This window comes from Nannobrachium achirus (genome assembly GCF_963921795.1).
Source record: "Nannobrachium achirus genome assembly, chromosome: 12".
Taxonomy (NCBI): domain Eukaryota; kingdom Metazoa; phylum Chordata; class Actinopteri; order Myctophiformes; family Myctophidae; genus Nannobrachium; species Nannobrachium achirus.
Window position 1 is genome coordinate 49,181,803 of NC_137832.1, and position 21,248 is coordinate 49,203,050.

The 21,248-nt window shown below is 44.2% G+C and overlaps 1 protein-coding gene across 4 annotated transcripts in view; it reads right to left on the reverse strand.

Annotated features, from left to right (window-relative positions):
- The window catches only part of taok3a (TAO kinase 3a), a 99,889-nt gene that overhangs the window by 12,609 nt on the left and 66,032 nt on the right, over positions 1-21,248 (reverse strand). For 2 of the 4 annotated variants that reach the window (XM_080738046.1, XM_080738047.1), the window contains exons 12-16: positions 17,864-18,064; positions 16,947-17,144; positions 13,111-13,248; positions 5,674-5,910; positions 2,321-2,449 (exon numbers count right to left, since the gene is read on the reverse strand). In XM_080738046.1, the coding sequence (XP_080594172.1) occupies positions 2,321-2,449; positions 5,674-5,910; positions 13,111-13,248; positions 16,947-17,144; positions 17,864-18,064 (903 nt within the window). The remainder of the gene's footprint in view (positions 1-2,320; positions 2,450-5,673; positions 5,911-13,110; positions 13,249-16,946; positions 17,145-17,863; positions 18,065-21,248) is intronic. The other 2 variants (XM_080738049.1, XM_080738048.1) reach the window with 2 other exon arrangements.

The following is a 21,248-nucleotide window of genomic DNA, read 5'->3' on the forward strand; positions in this document are numbered from 1 at the left end:
GCGTTGTTTCATCATGCCATCTTATGATCTGAAGAGACAATACACTGAATATATAGTGCATTTCTTTTCTCACCACACTATACTGTAATCTCATCCATAAGGGAATTAATTAAGCTGGCTCTCTGAATTCCGCAAGGCAGTGGTTATCAAAGTGGGGTCTGTTAATATAGCATTATATTAGTGTTTAATGACTTAATTAATTAATTTGGGGGTTGACCTGACCTTGACCTGAACAAGTTTGAGAACCACTGCTGTAGTTTAAGAGTTTCTCATTTTTTGAGCTAAGGACCACCATTTGATATGGGTTAGCCTCTCTCAGACCCAAAACGTAGAATATTTTGTTGTCGTTGGATAAGATTTTGTTGATCAAAATAACAATTCTCCAATTGCATAGGCATCTTGTAAATTAAGTAATGCAAATGTTTAACAATAATTCAATGTTAATTTATTCCTTCTTCAAAGCAGACCATTGCCGTCATGAACCGTCAAGATCTTCTGGCCTGAACCACAGATGACCTCCACAGAGAGAGAGCGAGGGCGAGAGAGAGAGAGAGAGAGATTTTATACTCTCAATAGTTAAAAGATATGGGTCCATTTTATATTTTGGAGCCTGCTCATAAAATATACATTTTGCAGTGGCTTCAAGTTTAATTCCCTCTTCAAAGCAGACCATGTCGTCATGAACTGACCCTCTGCCCTGAACCACAGATGACCTCCACAGAGGGAGAGAGAGAGAGAGAGGGAGGGAGAGAGAGAGGGAGGATGGTGTAATAGAGATGATTTCGACTAATCTTTCCGCCTCCAGCAGTGAGGTCTCTCTCTCTTTCATGGACTTGAATATCGTTGCCGTCAGGCAGAAACCTCGTATCTCCGTATTTCAATTTTTCATGTAGTGCATCTCTTTTGGAAATTAAAGGCCTACTTCTGTCGTACAAGTGCGTCGTGCAAAAGTAGTGAATGTAACCGATCTACGAGCGCCACATGGCGACAGCTTTGGGGACCTTGCAGGTCTGCAACTATATCTAAAGCATTTAAGTCTGCAGCGTTTTTTATAAATATTGGACCAATGTATTAACAAGAGCTTGTCACACAATAACTAACTACATTGGATCCATTGGAACATTTCCCATTTCCTGAAAAAGTGCTGAACTTTGGACATACAAGGTTTACAGCAGACAGCGACAACATAATCTACAGCTCTCTGGTTAATGCACTTAGCACATGAGCGTCAGCCACGGTCTCTGTGGCTTTTTTTCTTTTTTTAAATTCCACAGTAGCTCACAGTTTGTGTTGGAAATATCTCTTCCTGCAGAGATGCTTTCTTTTAACTGTGCTGACCTAATTTTGGTCACTTATCTTGTAACTGACAGCGTGAAACGCTCAGCCCACAACGGCGTTCTCTTGGCGTGGTGTTAAGCGTTCGGTTTCAAGGTTGCGGAGGCACTCAAATTCACACGACACACACAAACACACACACATGCGCGTGTGCCGTGCATGTTTCTGTTCCGTGTGCCAATGGTATGTACTGTACACATGTGGGTGCACAGTGAGTAGGCAGAGTGACTCAACGCAACTTCCAACTGGGTGCGTCGGAGGCACTTGAACGTACATGTTTGTGTACACAGTCAGTGTTCATTTATACTAAGTTGTGGGCTGGTAAGGTGACGCGTGACGAAACTCTGACGAAAAGTCTGAACACCTTGTGAGTAGAGCCCTGTGCGGAAGTGATCTCTTAATCCCACTCCCGCCCCCTCCCATTAGATTCCGGACCATTCCCGCCCGTCCCCACAAATTATTTCATTTCTGACCGGCCGCTCGCTCCCGCATAGTACCGCGGGTCCCGGGGTCCTGCAGCTAAATATATTTCCATTGAGATCCAAATGAACATTACCAAACCGAATGAGATAGTGAGTGGGCGTACGTGAGAGAGGGGTTGTTTATTTTTGAGGAGGAGCTGCTCACAGATAGAGGGAAAGTGTTAATATTGCGACGGGACATAATATTATATACTGTAGGTAGGCTATAATATATTATATTGTGAAACTGCGACAAACGAATGATGTCTGCAGCACAGAAATACGTTCTCCTCTGCATGTAGGCATATGTATATCTTCCTAAAGTATATATACGGTAAGCTCTATATCTGTTTTTGCGGGAGGATGTGGGATTTTGCGGGCCCAGCTGTTTTTATTTTGACCGCTTGTTCCCGATCTTGCGCTGGGTCCGGGAACCCGCTCCCGATGCAGGGCTCTACCTGTGAGCTTGTTCATCTGCTATTTTGGCCACTGAGGAGTAAATGTAACAAACAACAACAACAGACCTCCTTAATCTTCTCCTTGCAGAGTTTGTACTGCTTCTTTTGGTTGTCCAAGAAGGTGGTCAGCTCCTTCTTCTGCTGGGCCACGATCTGCTGCTGGAACTTCTTCTCGTCTGCCAGAGCAGTCTTCATCTGTGAGGGACACGGGACACATGCATGAGGAACAGTGGTGGGAAAAGTACTCGCATGCTTTACTCAAGTAAAAGTATCAATAGTGCAATGTACTGTAGAAGTACTCTGTTACAAGTAGAATCATCATGCAGAATGTCCCTTTCACAAGTTTTCAAATGTATAAAATGTATAAAAAGTCTTTTATAGCAGATTTAGACAGGCTTACAATGCAGGGGTTAGCTTTCTAGCCTGGAGGTCTCAGTAGAACATACTGTAGGTAGCAGGGCTGCGAATCTTTGGGTATCCCACGATTCGATTCAGAATCGATTCTTGTGGTCACGATTTGATTTTTTTTGTCTTCGATTCTTTCAAATCCAAACGATTCGATTCAGAAACGATTATTTCCCGATTTGAAAATGATTCTCGATTCAAAACGATTCTCTATTCAATTCATAGGATCTACTCCAGTCTGCTGGCATGAAAGCAGAGTACGTTTACGTAGCTTTAATAATTGTTAAGGTTTTATCAACTTATTGCAATAATGTAACCACACAAAGGTGAATCCAAGACAACAGGTCTGATTTATTCATGCTTGCACACCTTCTTTTAACTTGTACAAACACAACATAATATCTATCTAATAATAATAATTAAAAAAAAAGAAATGGAAAATGAGAATCGATTCTGAATCGTACCATGTTAGAAACGCGATTCAAGTTCGAATCGATTTTTTCCTGCACCCCTAATAGGCAGTGGTGGAATGTAACAACATTTATTTGAGTACTATAGTACAGTATTTTTGGGGATTTATTTATTTCTGGAAAACCTTCTATTTTTTGGGCAAAATGTCATAGTCCCCCCATGAATCCTGCGATTGGGGAAATTATCGCGGATTTCTCGGCCATCCGTGGATTTCTCTGCCGTCTGCAGAATAACAGAATAACAGTAATATTTGACCAGGAGTATCTATACTTTGAATCAAGTCCTGGGGGTCTGCCACTGGAACACAACATCTACACTGGAATGCTATAATGATGCTAAAGCAACTCAAGCATAAGAAAAACAGGATGTACAGCCCTGTGATGTCATTATTTCACGAGTGCGTTAACGACTAGTAACTAGACATCGCTGCCTGTGAGACATGTGTTGCGTTTGTGTAGAGCAGTGGTTCTCAAAACAGTTTCTGGATCAGGACCCACGGGTGGGCCGCATGCATTTTCAGAGCATGTTTGTTTTAATGATCAATCAATCGATTATGTTCCACCTTGCATAAATGGAATTAACATATCATATTTTACGTTATACTGGCATCACTTTTTAATATTACTATATATTATATCGTCTCTGTTGGTTGGAAACCTCATTTGTCCAAAACAGTACAATACTTTTCAGTATTCAGTAAGTACAAAAGTAGCAGATCTACAAGCTCAAAATGCTTGTGGATCTGCTACTTTAGATGCTTTTGTGAAATGCTGTAGTATGATAGGGCCTACAGTACATATTAAAGGAGCTATAGTCAACTTTTTCATTGTAGGGCCGACACTTTGTTTACATCCTAGTCTATAGACTAGGATGTAAACAAAGTGTCGTTCTGACAATGGCCAAAATGATTATTTTATCATTATGTTACGCTTTTCGTGGTCATTTTTCAATAGAAACACATATATGAAGCTTATTTTTTTATAAAATATTTTCGAAACATTATTTTTATTTTAGCATCCGTTTTTCAAGAAAAAGTTGACTATAGCTCCTTTAAGTACTATAGGGCCGTTAATTTGGGAAAAACACAAAACATTCGAATATGGAGATACTGTAAGCGGTTTCTGACCAACAGCGACAATATATATCATTAAAATCGTTAAGATCTTGTGTTTTGGCAATTATTTTGGGGCCCACCTGCAAAACACCTACCCCACAGCCCTCCAGAGGGCCACGGCCCACAGGGTGAGAACCACTGGTGTACATGAAGACATGACACTATATCCCTGGGTGGCATGCATGCATGCTCCTCCATGGCGTGCCACTGTACGTACTAATCTGAGCGACCCTGCGTGTGACACTTTTTTTTTAAGCCCTTGTATTTTATCTTGGCAGCACTGGGTGGCAGCAGGATGGTCCCAATCCAAACGTTCCTTACAGCGTTGTGCTTCATGACGACTGGAGAAACTCCAAATATTTGCTGTCGGGCTGAAACCTTGCATTTACATAATTTCAACTTTTTATGTTCCCCCCCCCCCCCCCTAAATGTATGCCCTACTACAATCTCATCTCAGACAAGCTATTTTCACTATTTCTGTGAAAATTATGTCCGTATGGTTTTGTAAATACTGAAACAATGAACAGTATTAACAAGAGCTTGTGATTAAATAATAACTACACTGGATCAAAGGCTCTTTTTTCTCCATTTCCGGAAAGGTAATTTTTTTTATGACATACAAGGTTTCCACCCGACAGTGAGAAAATGCAAAGCGTCATGATCATTAGCTTCAACTTTTATTCTCTCTCTCTCTCTCTCTGGGGTGTGGAATGAAGGCCCGGTCTTGGCAATCGCCAGTGGCTGAGATTTGAAAACACCACTTTCCAAGCACAGTATAATGAGCATACATTCCATTTGCCTGCTATACAGTAAGAGCGTTTTAATGAACATCATGTCCCTCTGAATTCTCTTCTCCTCACCTCCGAACAGTCCATTTATAACCTGACATCCCTATTTTGGGCATGCCATTACAGGCAAACCTTTTCAAAGAGTTGACATGGAAAAAGAATCGCAGCTATTTTATACTTCATTCTATGACGTGTAAAATATTAACACTCCCGAGTCCCGACTATACAATCCCCAACCAACTGAGCCGCGTCATCCCTAAACCTATACCGCTTGTGCATGGGCGCGCGCTGTGATTGGCCAGTATGCTTGTGCAAGGACACGCTGTGATTGGCCAGTAGCCACATTGAGTGGCAGTTGGGGCAAACGCTCTCGCCAAAACATTACTATTCTGTCCCTATCGGAAAGGAACGCAACTCGAACTGCGCTGATTCGGCTCAAGCGAACTTCACACCGTTCTCTTTTTATATATAATATAGATAGATACCTTTATTATTCCAAGGGGGAAATTCAGTCACCCAGAGTCACACAGCAGTTAAGGTTACATATAACACACACAGATTCTCTTCTGGGTATCCCTGCTACAAAACATTTTCAGATGCGGGGTCATATGGATTTGGGGTGGTCGGCCATCTCCTCTCACCTCCTTGTCGGCGTGCGCTGCGTGCCTCTTGGCCAGCTTCTCCAGCTCGATGTAGGCGTTGTTGGCCTGCGTCTCCACCTCCTTCTGCAGCTTGAGGCGGTGCTCGTCCATCTCCGCCTTCAGCTTGTTCTCCAGGGCGATCAGCTGCTTCTGGTGCTGCCGCCGCATGCGCTTATAGCCCGACATCTGCTCACGCAGCTCGTTCTCCTGCTCATGCTCGTGGATCTGTTTGGTCACCTGTCGGAACCATGGAAAGAAGTTAGTCAGATGTTTTACTTGAAAAACACATTTAGGGCCCCGGGCCAGCGGCGTGGTGGTCCGGGCACCCTAGGCTGCAATGCCAGCCGACCTCGTTTGTAGCGTGTCACTCCCCATCTCTCTCCCCATTTCCTGTCCTTTCAATAAAAGGCTTTCTTTTTTTTTATATTCAAAAGCAAATAAAAAGAAATACATTATCATGCTGCTATATATTGTCCAAAACTGTTACTCTTCAGGATTCAAATAAAGAAAGATAGCCATGTTTTGAGCTAGTGGATCATCTACTTTTGTGTGTTTAGTATGATCAAGTAAGAAGATGATTACGAAGTAACACAACAATAGGGAGCTACTGTAGGAGGTTTCTGCCTGACAACAACCAAAATGCTTTCCCGGATTTAAAAAGGTATGGCAACGTATAGGCTTTCCAGGTCTAAATGGGTTAAAGTCAAAGTAACAATACGACAATATCAAATATATTCAGTTACAAGTAGGAGGCCTGTTAGTGAAAATGGCCAAAACTGAAGCGAAAATGGCAGTTTTCAATATGTTTTGGCCATAATCTCTGGAATGGAAAGTCCAATCGGCTCAATTCAAAGCTTGCTGGATGCGTGACTTTGAAGATTAAGCATAATGACACCTTTTCTGGTTTTCTGTAATTGTTCGTAGGGCCCAGTTAGGGCCGGGCCTTAATTTTCTGGCCCGTTGAGAAAAGAATGCTTGTGGACCTGCTCGGTCACCTGTTGGCAGTGGTTTTTACTTAAAGGGGCACTCCACCACTTTTCAACCTATGTTCATATAATTGGTCCTCACTCAAAAATAGTAAATAAATATTATTTTTTTAGTTTTTAGTTTTTTTCCTCAGAGGAGGGTTTTGGGCAGGTCAGAAACCCATCGTCTTGTGACATCATCGATTGCCAATCCAGCTTATAGAAACTGCAGGCTTTCTATTCCTGAAAAGTTGCAATTTTAGAGTGGAAGCCATTGTTCTCGCAATAATAAAAATCTAAATATTTTTTTCAAAAATGAAAATGATGATGTCACAAGACGATGGATTCTGAACTTCCCACAGCTCTCCTAGGAGACTTGGACTGAGTAGAACATTTTTTTGATATTTTATCATGAACATTAGTGAGGACCTATTATATGAAGACAGGTTGAAAAGTGGTGAACAACTCCTTTAAGTAAAAGCAGCAATACCACAATATACTTTGTTACTTTACCACCACTCCCATTGGGGGTGTTGTGGTCAGTGGGGGACAAGAGAGGTGACCGAGGTTAGGAAAAAATGGGACACATGGGATATTTGCTTGGCCTTTTCAGAAGGCTCAGCGGCGTCACTTGTGTTTAACATGAATATGGTACGCATTGAGATGGCACAGCAAAATAGCTACTGAGAACATGCACGCAGTTCCCTTCGGTTTGTCAGCTGTCCTTTTTTCCACAAGTTCATTATCAATCGTTGAATCCAGGCCAGCTATTTCTGACAGGGAGTGAAAAGCGGGAAATGTATTTAAAGCTATAACGTCTCCTCCTTGATCTTGATAAATAGAAATCGCTCGAAATCAGCACGACAAGCAAGAAGCACGTTTCAGCTGGCCTGGGGAGATAAAGAAAGAGACCTTGAAAAGCAATACTGAAGTCCCTCAGCTCCCTGTTTGGATGAGGTTACCACCGCAGCCCCAACAAAAGCCCTTTCATCTGAATAGCGAGTGCACGCACGCATGCACACACACACACACACACACACACACACACACACACGCACGCACAAACCACAGATGACAGAGCTCAGGCGTCCACAAAGCAATCAAGGAAATTCAAAGACAAATGAAGTGAGGGGAACCAAATATCATTTATACGGCTAACTTCTAAATGACTTTCACAACACCCTCCCCATACATGAAGCAAAACCACCGGCACCAACTCGAGCTACTCCCCAACTTTCCCAACGAAATCTCCCCCCCCGTGCACCAACCTGAGGACAGAAAGGGTTCTCCACGTCCAGGTAATACTCGCTCCGCATCTTCTCATAACTCCCGCCCGAGCTCCGTAGGCCAAACATGGTGGCGACGTTAACCAAGCTCGCCAGCATCCAGAACCCTTGTGCGGCGCATCCTATGCCTGACAGACCCCCACAGCCGCCAATGCCCCCCCGGACCCCCACCCCTCTGAGCGCCGATGCTGCCCCGAGTCCAACCCTATAGGACGACCCCCACCGCACTCCCCCCCCTGGTTGCACGCCCTGGGCAGGCGGTGGCAGAGGCAGCCCGTGTGAACTGCGAATGAGGCAGGCCGGCTCCACGGGCCAACACCAACACAGAGACGGCCTTTTAGTGCGGCTAACAGCTAAGCGGCGGACAGCAGGTGGGTCACATGAATACCTCATTGAGAAAGAAGTGAGAGATGTTGGGAATGGGAGGGGGTGGGGTTGCGGTGGAAGAAAGGAATAGAGGGGGAGAGAGAGAGAGAGAGAGAGAGAGAGAGAGAAAATGGGAGAGAGAGGTATGGGGTACGCAGCAAAAGAAAAGTGTTGATTCAACTCTGATAAGTGTAAGATCTAAGCAATTTATCCATTTGTAACTCCAAGAGGGCACAAATGTAACCAAATGGGTAAATCAAAACTTGACAATTATTGTGGGGGGGAAGAGAGAAAAATTGATAGGTAAGGGGGGGTCTGGGCCGGGGAGGAGAGGAGAGATGGAGAGTGGAGAGGCGGGCCTCCCCCACTTTAATCTGGCTGGTGCTGAATCAATACCCCTACTGTAAGAGCGCCGCTCCCAATCCCAGTCACTTGCTTCGCTGCCACGGCACCCGCTGCCACAAAGGGCCAAGTCACGTCATGTGATGTGACGGACCCTTTCACACAGGGATCAGAGAGTGCAAAGGCAGAGGATCATGATATTTTGGCACGAGCCAACGGCGAGCGCCCTATAGGGAGATTAGTGGGCGAGCAAGCGAGCGGCTGAAACTGATTAATTAGAGAGCGGTCGCTCTCCCTTTGGCCTGGTCGAGGTGCTTTTAACTGAAAGAAACGCGCAGCTGCGAGGAACACCTGATGTGTTTTTTGTTTTTTTGTTTTTTCTTGGGGGGGGAGACAATTAATTAACTCTCTAAAGAGATGTTTGCCGCATCTGGAATCCTTGTGTTGATGCTGCATGCTTTACATAACTTCACTTAACTTAAATTAACCTTATTAAAACTTTCACTTCACAGGGAAACAGCTCTAAAAAAAACTAATGTTAGGGGCTGTGTCCACAGAAAGCATTTTTTAAGCATTTAGTCACTTTGCAATAGTCAAAGTGGGGTCCGGGGACTCCAAGAGGCCCTTGAGGGGGAGTTCCCTTAAAATGTGTATATATAGCAACAAAATCTCTTTCACTTTCATCTACAAGAACATTTTAGAAATATTTTGAATACCGGTATACTGAAATATTTTTGAACAATACAAATATCTCAATCTCCACGGGCCAACTATTTATTAAAATGTATAAAACCAACGGTGAGACTTAACCACTTTCACTTAAAAAAAAAAAAAAAAAAACAGAAATAGCAAAAATAGCAAATCTACAAGCTCACAACGCGCAACGTGAGCTTGTAGATTGTTTATTTTTGCCACTTTTGTAGCGACATTGTTGCATGACAAAGTTGGGCATACACTTACAAAATCAAAACTAAACATAAAGAGATTAAATATGGAGATGGGAGGTTTCTGCCCGACAGGCGACAGCAACGTCCTGGTAAAATCATCAGTCTAAACACAGGAAGCAGAAACCTATTTTGTGCCCGTTACTTCTACTCTGTGTTTCCTGTGGATGCGCACACACACGCACGCACACGCACGCACGCACGCGCGCGCACACACACACACACGCACACACACACACGCGCACGCACGCTGCATCCTCCTCTGTCCGTTAGGGACTCCGGAGGGGATCTGTTAAAATGACAGCCTCTCTGAGATTTGACATCTCAACTGTCCCAGAAGGACTCCATGAATTCCAGCTTTTATTTCGATTTTTTTTGGGGGGGTGGAGGTAGGTAGGTGTAGTGGGGTAGTTACAAAACCCAGGGAACGACTGCTTTTTTATGTCAAGGACAACCGGTTTTATTGGCATTACACCACCATTTATGATTGTTGTGTTCAGGGGTCATCGCCATGCTAATTTGTGGTGGACGTTCTTGTAAAAATCCTATTTTTGGCACGGACATGGACATGAGCGGACAATAACATTACCAGAAATACATATAGAGCTAGCCCTGAATGACCATTACAGGTCTGCAACTCAGAGTGTGCAAATGGAACCACATGGATCCTTGTTTATGGAAAAAGAAAAAGAAAATCTAGAATGTGCCACAGACAAGGACAAGTCTTGCCACATTTGTCAGTATACAGACATATTGATGACCCCTGGTTGTGATGCTGTTTTGTTTTTTTTACTCTGGGACTCTAATCTACACTATGAAATCCTCTGTGTTAACTCTGAGAGTGTACAAATGGAACCAAAATAAGATCACTTGGTTGAAAAACCAAGTGTAATAACTTGAATATTACACTGAGGCTGAAATGTTTCGAGGACATCACTCCTTCTCTCTCTCTCCCTCACCCACCTCTCTCTCTCTCCTCCAGATGGCGCTCTCCGCCTCCAGGTCCTCCTCTCTCTTTCCCTTCAATCTTTGCTGACCACCATCTGATTCTTTCATTGACCAATGTGATTTAGACAGATGCAAGGTGCACTGATTACCTTATGGTTTCAAATGTACAGAATGTTATTGAGATAGCATGTTCAATAGACAGATGCTGCATTGTTTAGCTGCGCTGTGCACTCTGTTAATGTTATTTATTTTAATCCGTTTACTGACTAGATACTTGTTAAGTCTCTCTGGATAATTATGGTGTAATCGAAAGGAGGATGCCACTCTGCCGTCTCAATCTCCTCAGCCTTTCTTCTTCTACCTCTCTATCGTCCTGGCACCTTTGTTCCCCACCACCCAAACACACACACATCTCTCTCCCTGCATCCGTCTCCTCTCCCCCTCCCTTCATGTTGGTCTCTCTCTCCCTCCTTTTTTCGTCTCTCACTCACTACGTTCTCTCTCCATCTCCTTGTTCGTCTCTCTCTCTCACTCACTCTCTACTCTCTCTCTCCCTCCATCTACCTGCTCATTCCAGTCTCAGTGAGCCGAGGCCAATCTGGGGACGGCTCTCTGTGTTCAGCGGGAAGGCGATGATGTCATGCGTTTGGCGCTGGGCGAGCGGGCGGGCGGGAGAGGAGAGAAGGTGTCACATGGTTGGAGAGCCAGTATACAGCCGCCTCCTCCACATATAAACAGACCTGATTGATACTTTCTGTCGCCTGCCGAAAACGGACAATCTACAGGCTCGCAATGTGTTTTGCGACGCAACCCATTGTGAGCTTGTAGATCGTCTATTTGTGACGATCTACAAACGATCTATCTTGTGACGGCGTCGTATAAACAGCCTTGGTGAATGACAGAAAGTCCTCTGCAAAGCCCTCACCATTGTCCATACGCAAAGAACACTTCCTGATGTTCTCAAAAGGACATCTGATATAGCTGTTGAGAACTGCTGCTATGAAAATATAGTAGTTTTCCAGGGTAGGACACTGGTTTTGCTGATTATTACAAGTGATGGTACGCTAATGCTAAGATCGCTAACATCCTACAGTATATCAATTGTGTGCGTACTGATAAAGGCAATTGGCAGTCATCAATAGTGAACCCAGGAGGATAGGTGCATGCACGCACACACACACACACACACACACACACGCGCGCGTACGTCCCCTCTCAGTTTGTCTAATACCTGGTTTAAGACAACAAAGAATTGACTCATAAGACGTTGGGTCGTGGGAGGACACACATGTATTGTACGCACGCACACACATGTGTGGAAACACACATGTGAGCGCACAAACACACGTGCACACACACGCGCGCGCATTACAACTACTAGGCTGCTTACAGGAGCCCGTAACCATGACAACAGACAAGAGAGAGATCCCTTCCCCTTCAACTCACAACATAGAACATGGAGTAGGACCTGAGAATGATGTATTAGCAACTGCTGGAGAGGAAGTATGTGTGTGTGTGTGTGTGTGTGTGTGTGGGGGGGGGATAAAGACGATGGGTGAATGAAGGAGAGGATGAGGTAAGAGATGAGAGAGAAGAGAAGAGAAGAGAAAATGAGAAGAGAAAATGAGAAGAGAAGAGAAGAGAAGAGAAGAGAAGAGAAGAGAAGAGAAGAGATGTGGGAAGAGATGTGGGAAGAGAAGAGAAGAGAAGAGATGTGGGAAGATTAAAGATGAGAAATAAATACAAAGGGAGAGACTTTAATGAACAGGTGATGGAAGAGTAAAAGAGCACAAGCTGTCACAGCATTTGTACATTCTCAGAGTTACGAACGGATAAATCAGCATCAGGGATTTGACTGTTCAGAGGAACAGGGAACGGAAGCGCAGACACACACTTGAAAATGTAATCATACACCCTCCACCGCCGATGTTTTCATCCGTTGTGGATCCTTTGTCGGCTCTTTGGCGCGGCGAGACATTACATCACCACTAGCCTTCACTGCCGCTGCTGTCACAGCCACAGGCAGCGCTCACACAGAGAGCAAGTCTGAAGAGTGTGGCGGAAAAAAGTATCGACAGCCTGTGAACAATCTCGCCACTCGCTGGAAGAACCACTTTCGACTCTCACTCTCTCTCTCTATCGTATTTACCCTTTTAAATTCACTGCGCCAAACAGAGATTTATTAAAGTGCTCTGTCAAAAAAGTCCTGTGTGGCAAAATAAAACGCAACCAAAGTATAATTTGTCGTAAAAGTGTTTGGCTGCCTTAGAAATTACAATGTTTATGTCATCTTTGCAGTGCACCAGTTAGACAAACTAATGGATTTAATTGATAAAAAAAATAAAAGATTTGAATAAAATCTATCGTGGGACAACTCTCACAAAGCGATGCTAAAGTACTGTATACGTACTGTATATAGCTAAGTGGTTAATCAGTCTCAATTTAGATGATTATGAACAATCTCATTTGTATTTTCTTTTGAATTGATTTGTTTGATATAAAAATATATAATTTAGATTTAAAATACGCTAGACAGTAATTGCTGCCCTACATTTGTATTCCTGAGAGGTGATCTTTCAAACTGACCAGTGAGGCAGACTTGATGGTGGCGAAGCGACTTTGGTTCTTGTAGTTGTGAGCCTGGCTGCTCTTGTCCGAGGAGACTGGTCTCAGTTCTGGCCGGTGGTCCCTGTGAACCCCATCGTCCCAGTTATAGTGGTGTTCCTGAAACACAAAGTTTTTCAAGATTATTCAAAAAATGTCCACAGTTTTTCATTCCCCCCCCCCCCCCCCCGAATATGGCAGGTCTACAAGCTCGCCATGCATCACATCGCGACACATTGTGTGACCTTGTAGATTTTGTTTGTAGATTTTTGAATAGCCTAGCCTTTAACACTTCTCGTCCAGGAACGTGATAAGATTCATGGCGGTGCGGCACCACGGCCCCGTTATCTCGTCCAGGGACGTGTTACCTGGTTACCATGGTTACCAGGTAAACAGATGACGCTGTGCCCGCTGGTGAGCGAAAGCACTACATATCGCATGATGCAACTCGGCTGCCAGCATCATCTCCCTAGGCTTCCATTCATTGCTGATGCAAAGAAGCTGCTTTATTTCGGAATCTACTTCCAAGAACGCAGAAAAAACGCTGGGCCGTGACGATCAGCCGCGGTTAGGATTTTAGATTTGCGACCGAAAGTAAACAAACTGATCCGCCATTTTAATCCATGGACACGATAGAGTGAATGGAGACTTTTTACTTTAGTCATAGTCAATTACTCACCCCATGTAGACTTGAATTCATGGAAATGTTTTAGTTTTTGACAAATTCCTAAGCCAATGATTTGAGTAGACTCTTTATGTCTCCATAGGGAACAAAGCAAGCTCTTTGGAAGGGGGTCACTAGTGCAGAGACATGGACACAATCCAATGCCTGCATGTTCTTCTTACCCAAGAACACTGATTGTTCTTGTTGGCCTGACCACCTGGCCAAGCCGGACTCTACCCGGCATTCTTGAAACGGCTGATGAGCTCATGAGCCCGGGAGACCAATGTGAGTGGCTTCACTGCCGTCTTAAAACTACGTGCATGTCATTTCCTCTTGTTCCGTATACAAACGCAGACGGCAGCTGACACAGTGTGCGCGACGTAGTTATTCAGACTCATGTCACAAGACAAAAAGAAAATGACAGCCATAACCTGCTGCTTTTTAACACACGCCGGATATTCCCGATAGAGATAGAGAGAGAGAGAGTGTGTGTGTGTGTGTGTGTGTGTGTGTGTGTGTGTGTGTGTGTGTGTGTGTGTGTGTGTGTGTGTGTGTGTGTGTGTGTGTGTGTGTGTGTGTGCGTTTGCAAACACAAGACATCTGATAAGCGCCTTTGTTATTCTGGTGTGATTGTGTGTCAGTGAAGTGACTTGATGTGGTGAGCAGGAGAGAGAGAGTGCGTGTGTGTGTGTATGTGTTTCAACTTGAGGCACAGGCGTTTACACGTGTTCTTGAAAACACAGTAACGCGCCGGATGTTTGTAGAAACAGTGTGTGCACTGCTTCCAGTGTGCTGCGTTCGTTCATGCTGGCAGTTACAAATGGAAGCCAGCGGCGACATGAAGATACGAAGCGACGCCCAACATTTATAGCTGCTAGATAATCTGTAAAGCTATACTGTACTGTCCAAGTTGTGCTCACTCCAACTGCAGCTACAAAGCTACAAAACGACCAAGTGATGTTTAACCATTTCCACTCGCCTTCTCTCTTCACACGATTCCAGCTTGTCACGGGGAGTGAAACAAATTATTTCTGTCAGCCAGTTCCATGTTTTGTTTATCTTTTTTTAACCCCATAGCTTTATATTTTCCTTTATATCGTCTCTTGTCGGGTGGAAACCTCATTATGTCCAAAACTGTTGCTTTTCAGGGTTCAAATTCAAAAATAGCAAAAGGCAACTTTTGTGTGACACTGTAGTATGATCAGGTAGGGCATTAATTTACAAAAACAATATTTTCTTTTGTATTTTTCTTGCTCAGCAGACCTCTGCTTGACACCAACAAGTGTGTTGATCAACACTTCAACAGCAACCCGGCTACAGATATGCTGCTTCACTTTGTAGCTTTGTATCTTTTGTAGATGCCAGTGGGTGAACTCACATTAGTCCAACACACACCGTTCTCACTCTAATGCTTTGTGCAGACTGCAGGCAATTGTCATGTGTCCCTCAAACACACTCTTTAGGACAGACTGTCCACACTGTTATTTACAAATGGTCATCGGATTGGATTTGTGTATTGAGTGTCAGACATTGTCGCCCAATCTGCATTCGTTTGCTGTGATAATGTAAGGACAACAACATAATGTGAGGAATGTAGCCGAACTACAAACTCACACATTGCGTCGCGTTGTGAGCTTATAGTTTGTTTTATAATTTCTGGTGATTGACACTGTCGCTCGACAAAGTATAAGTGTCAGGCTTCAGTGTCAGAATGGCCAGACCCGGACAGATCGGATTTGAATTGCATGTTATACCACCTACGGTAGGAATGTAGGTAGGAATGAACATACCGTAGATAGATAGATACTGTAGATACTTTATTGATCCCCAAGGGGAAATTCAGATATCCCATAGCTCATACAGGCCTATTAGTTAGTTACACACTTCAGTGAAGGCAGTTCAGAACTTCAGTGAAACACCCCAGACATGGTCTGAAAATACATTTTTGTCTTGGGATTTCTTTTATTTATTTTTTGGCTTAAACACCAGAACTTTCTTGTCGCTCCAAGCGTGAATTGTGCTTTACATTGAGCATTGAACCAGTGGCTTTATAGTCACAGAATGCTCTTTCATCACTAGACTGAAAGCAGTCTAGTGTCTACAGAGTCTGATTCTGTTATAGCCTAAGCCTAAGATAGGATATAATTGTCCTGCATGAATGCTGAGGGCAACGGCAGTAATTGCACATGGATTTAGGTATTTGCCTACTGCGGGGTGAGGAAACAGGGTGGGTAGGAGACAATCGGAGACGAGCGACAGCCCGTCAGCTGATGTTGACACACATCAAGTTTTTTTTTTCTTAGGAGGGGAGTGTTGGGATGGGTGGGCATTGTCTCACTGAAACTGTCCGTTTGAAAGGCCGCTCTTACTGGCATCCTTACCAGTGTGTCTGGCAGATTTCTGGTCTAGATTTAAAAGCACTTTTAAATCTAGACCAGAAATCTACAATTGGAATCTGCCGATCTGTACTGTATGTCTACCAGAAACCTGTCCATGTGTCCATTAGCAGTGAGAAGAGCTGGCTCTCTTTTGTCTTTCGTCCGTCCTCGTCCACACTGTACACGCACACACAGTCACATACACTTGTATTGTACTACTACACAGTGAGGACTTCCAACGTTTTAGGACGTTATTTTCATTAATGCCAATTCATAACATTTTAACCCTTAAATTAAAGCCAAAAATAGGTGCTCTACAAGCTCTAGAGCTCACACTGCGATGAGAGTTTGTAGATCTGCCAAGTGACACTGGCATACAACTAAGTTATAATATGGCATAAGTCCTACCGTAACCCATAAACATAACCTCTATGTACGTACCTGCAGTGTTGGAAAAAGTAGGCTACTCACATTTGTTACTTAAGTAAAAGTATAATATTATAATTTATATCTGCAAAGTAACTAGTAACTAAAAGTTTCAAATAATTGTAGTGGAGTAAAAGTACAATATTTGGATCCGACAAGTAGGGGAGTAGAAGTTAAAGTATTGCAAATTGGAAATACTCGACGAAAGTACAAATACCTCAAAATTGCACTTACTGTAAGTACAGTACTTAAGTAAATGCACTTACTTTACACCAGTGTGTAACTGGACATTTGGACCTCACAGTAACACAAGTACACACACACACACACACCCTGGTCTCTCTCTCTACCTTTTTGGGGTGCGGGGAGGAGGAGTCCAGGGTGATGTCGTAGTCCTGGTGGTGCGCACATATGTCGGAGCAGCTGTCGTCCAGCACCTCTTGCATGCTGTTGACGCTGCTGCTCTGGCTGCCCGTGCTGACTGACGTGCTGGGGATGGAGTGGTTGCTGCCCAGGCTGTTCATCTTACAGCTGGCCGCCTCGCTGTCCTGGGAGGGACACGGAAAAAAGGGTTTGTGTCAGGGACATTTGAAGACCACAGGGGTGAAGAGGTTTGGGATCCGGGGAACCTGGAATTGTCTCCAGAACCGTTTCCGGGAACCGCAGTTGGTATATGGACTTTACATGTGCTAAGCAATTACAATACTGGTGGTTCTTTGTTCCATTTCAAGGACCACCATAACTCTGAGAGTGTAAGACTTAAGAGTTACAGACCTAACACAGAGAGTCCATGGACCTAACTTTGAGAACCAATGCAAAATAGAGTTGCATCAATATTTTTTTTTTTTTTTTTTTTCTGAATATCGCACAGGTTCTCAACCTTTTCAGGCCACAACCTCTCAAAATAATTATATTTGGATTTAGCTTTAGTCATAGTCTTTCGAATAAACTCTAGTTTTAGTTGACTAAATACCAAACAATTTTAGTCGACTAAATCTACAGTTAATTTAGTCGCCTAAAATGTATTTCGGCAGGCCGTGACACACTTTTAGTTCTAGCGGATCTCTTCTTCAGTAATCCCTCCGTAACATTTTAGTCTTGTTTTCATTTATTGATGAAATTGTCAATATACATACAGTAGTCTTAGTTTTAGTCATCATAGCTTAGTTTTTATTTCGTTTTTATTCAGTTTTCGTCGGTGATAAAAGGTAGTCGACGAATACTTTACGTCATAGTTGCGGTCAACGAAATCATCCCTGATCCTCACCTCCACCTCCTCCTCCTCCTGACTGATCCTCACCTCCTCCTCCTCCTGGCTCTCCCCCATGGGGCCGTTGTGCTTCTCCTGGTAGAGGATCTTCTTCATCTTGCGGTACTGCAGGTTGTCCAGCTCTCGCACCGCATCCTTGGTCCTCTGGATGAGGTCGATGAGGACCCGCGGCGGACGCTCCCGACGCACAAAGTCATGCTGGGTACAGCGAGAGAGAGAGAGAGAGAGAGAGAGAGAGGTCGGAGAGTTAAACAAGACTTTGTTCAAATGGCATCGATCGATACACAATGTTTTGTTGTTGGTGACATTAGCATCATGGTTTCGATATTCGAATGAATTATATGAATTGAGTACAAAGGACCCCAATGGAAACATGCCATAGGCTTTCTTGGGTTTAAATCCTCTTGGCAGACCTTGTATTGACCTTGTATTTCTTCTTTTTTTTTTGCAAACTGCTAATAAAGTATTCAATCAATCAGTCAATGGTGTAGGGTTGAACTGGTTACACTGATCTTTATGCTATATTAACTTATTTTGCAGGGGAACCGCCTGGAACCTCCACAAGGACCCCTAGCAGATCCCCGGACCCCAACTTTGATAACCGACGACGTACAGTATCACCCATAAAGTTCATTCATAGCATAATAAGAAACTCAGTTTGCACTTGAGTGCCACAATTCCAGTGGTCACTAGAGGGCGCCATGAGCAGGTTGCTCAGCCTAGTGGAAGCCCTGCCGTTTCTCACATCCTGTAGTAACACTAGACACATGTAATCCATGCCCCCCACCCCCTCCCCCCTCTCTCCACACACATGCCATAAGCGCAGGCGCATGCACACCTGCACACTCATTCATGAAATATCTATCGGCTAAAATGGCCCTGTGGTTGAAATGCATGCATGCCCGAGACAGAAAGGCATGGATGGGATGGACAAACTAAAATTGTAGAATATAAGAAAGAATATCCATCTCTTTTAAGTCTATTTAAATCCATTCTCCCCACACAGAGTCTGACAGATGCTGCCGTAATGGGCCTGATTTATACTTCCATCGCATGTCGGTGTCCCGTGCCCGGAAACAGACAATCTACAAGCTCACAACGCAGCCGCGGTGCGACACGCTTTGAGCTCGTAAATCGCCTATATGCCCGGCGCAAGAGTCTGTAACGACGGGAGTGTAAAATTGTGACTTAAAAGAAGAAGGGGGCCCGAGGGATGACATCACATTCTGAAAATAGAGACGAGCTGTCGTTGCGCTTTGTCCCGTTTTCTGACGGGGGACGAGTGGGTGGAGCGGGCAGCTGCTGCTGCTACTGCTGGACGCTTCCGTCCCATCAACCTCTGAGCTGGGAGAGAGACAAGTTATCTCTGGGATTAAAAAAAAACTAAAAAAAGGAGGAAATCAAACAACCCCCCCCCCCCCCCAATACAAGGAGGAGGGTTATTCCCATGCAATCCTAAACCCTGACTTCATGTCTACAGCATCATTAGTAGCTCTTGCCAGTGGGGGGGCGGGTTGATTCAGCTTGGGTCTTGCCATTCTGTGGGAGTGTAGGACTTTATAAACGTGTTTTCTTTTTGGATAAGGTGGAGAGAGAGAGAGAGAGAGAGAGAGAGAGAGAGAGAGAGAGAGAGAGAGAGAGAGAGAGAATGAAACGCAACGCAAAGCGAGAACAGTGATAGATCACGGACAGATTAGTGACCCGATTTCCCCTTAAAGAGCTTGGAGGGGTGTGTGTGTCTGTGTGTGTGTGTGTGTGTGTGTGTGTGTGTCTGACAAGTGAAAGTGGGGTATTAATGAGTGTGCCACCCCCACCCCCCCACAGCGAAGACCCCCTTGACACTGATCCCAAGGTCTGTTTGGTATTTAACTCCCTTTAATGGGTTTCCAGACAGGATTTGGGTCGAACGGATGTTAGAGGGAGTGGATTCATATCCCCTGCCGCAGATCCTAGCAGGGAAAAAGCTACCCCCGTGGCCCTAACTCGGCCCCCTTAACTGGATATCTCTGTCTGAGCCCCTTCTCCCTCTGCCGGGCAAGTGTGGATGCCACCACTGCCTCTATCCAAAGGAAGGTTTCTGGTGGGCTAGCCAGAGCGTGATTCCCTAGAATGTAAAACTCTTAAGAGGCCAAAAGGATTACCTGAGGGTCACGCAAACAAAAAGATCAACCCCTCAGTTACGCAGAAATACAACGACCACGCACAGATTACCATCGTTTGTCGGCAGGACAGGATGCTATGTGAGATAAGGCTGATAATTGGCCACAGTGATTTGTTTGTTTTCAAAGACCAGCGGTGGGAAAGTACATTTACTCAAGTATTGTGAAGTACCATTCTGAGGTACTTTTACTTTACTTGAGTATTTAAGTTTTGAGCGGTGCTAACCGCTCCGATATCTGGTTTTGTCTGTTTGTGTGTACGTATTTATGTCCCACACTTGGCTCATTGGCCAAGCTTTGCGGGACGCTTAATGAAATGAATTAATAAAAAGCACCGCTCACTTCACACTGTGTTATTTTCCTCCAATACTTTATAATTCTACTCCACTACATCTCATATTGTACTCCACTACAATTATTTGAAAGCTTTAGTTATATGCTACTTTGGTACTGTAAGCATATTTTGATGCCAATACTTTTGTACTTTTACTCGAGTCAAATTTGAATTTTGTCCGTTTACTTAAACAGCGTTTACTTGTAACAGAGTACTTCTATATTGTAGTATTGCTACTTTTACTCGAGTAAGAAAGCAGAGTACTTCTTCCACCACTGTCAAAGAGGAACCATCTCCATTTGTGTCATGTTCCTCCTCGGAGCGCAGATCTCTTAACAGGCCAGGTTTGTTATCCATGCAAGTGGAAAGAAAGGAGTATGTTTTTTGAGCGGTGGTCACACCGTCTCCATAGCTTGGCCGTGTGTGTAGGTATGTATGTTTGTTTGTATGTATGTATGTATGTATGTATGTATGTATGTATGTATGTGGGTGGGTGGGTCTGTATGTAGCCTCAAGCCTGTGGTGTAGTACCTTTTTTGACCACACATGTTAAGGGAGGGGCGCTGTTGTTCAGGCCAGGCCAGAACAGGCAAGGCACACTCACACACACGCACGCACGCACGCACACACACACACACACACACGCGCGCGCACAGACTCCACCGCTCAGTTCACACGGGTGTGATTTTTTTTACTGTACGACCTACAGTTCACAAGTTACAGTATAGGCCAAAGAGTAGATCAGCCTGTTATAGCTCTACCATGAGGCCAATTTGAAAGAGGTTCTTCCTTGGCCTACTGAAAGTGTGAGTGCAGAGTTTCACGTAGATCAGCCAGCGATGCTGGCGATCGGCTGCTCACTGGCGGACAGACGGAGGGACGGACAGAT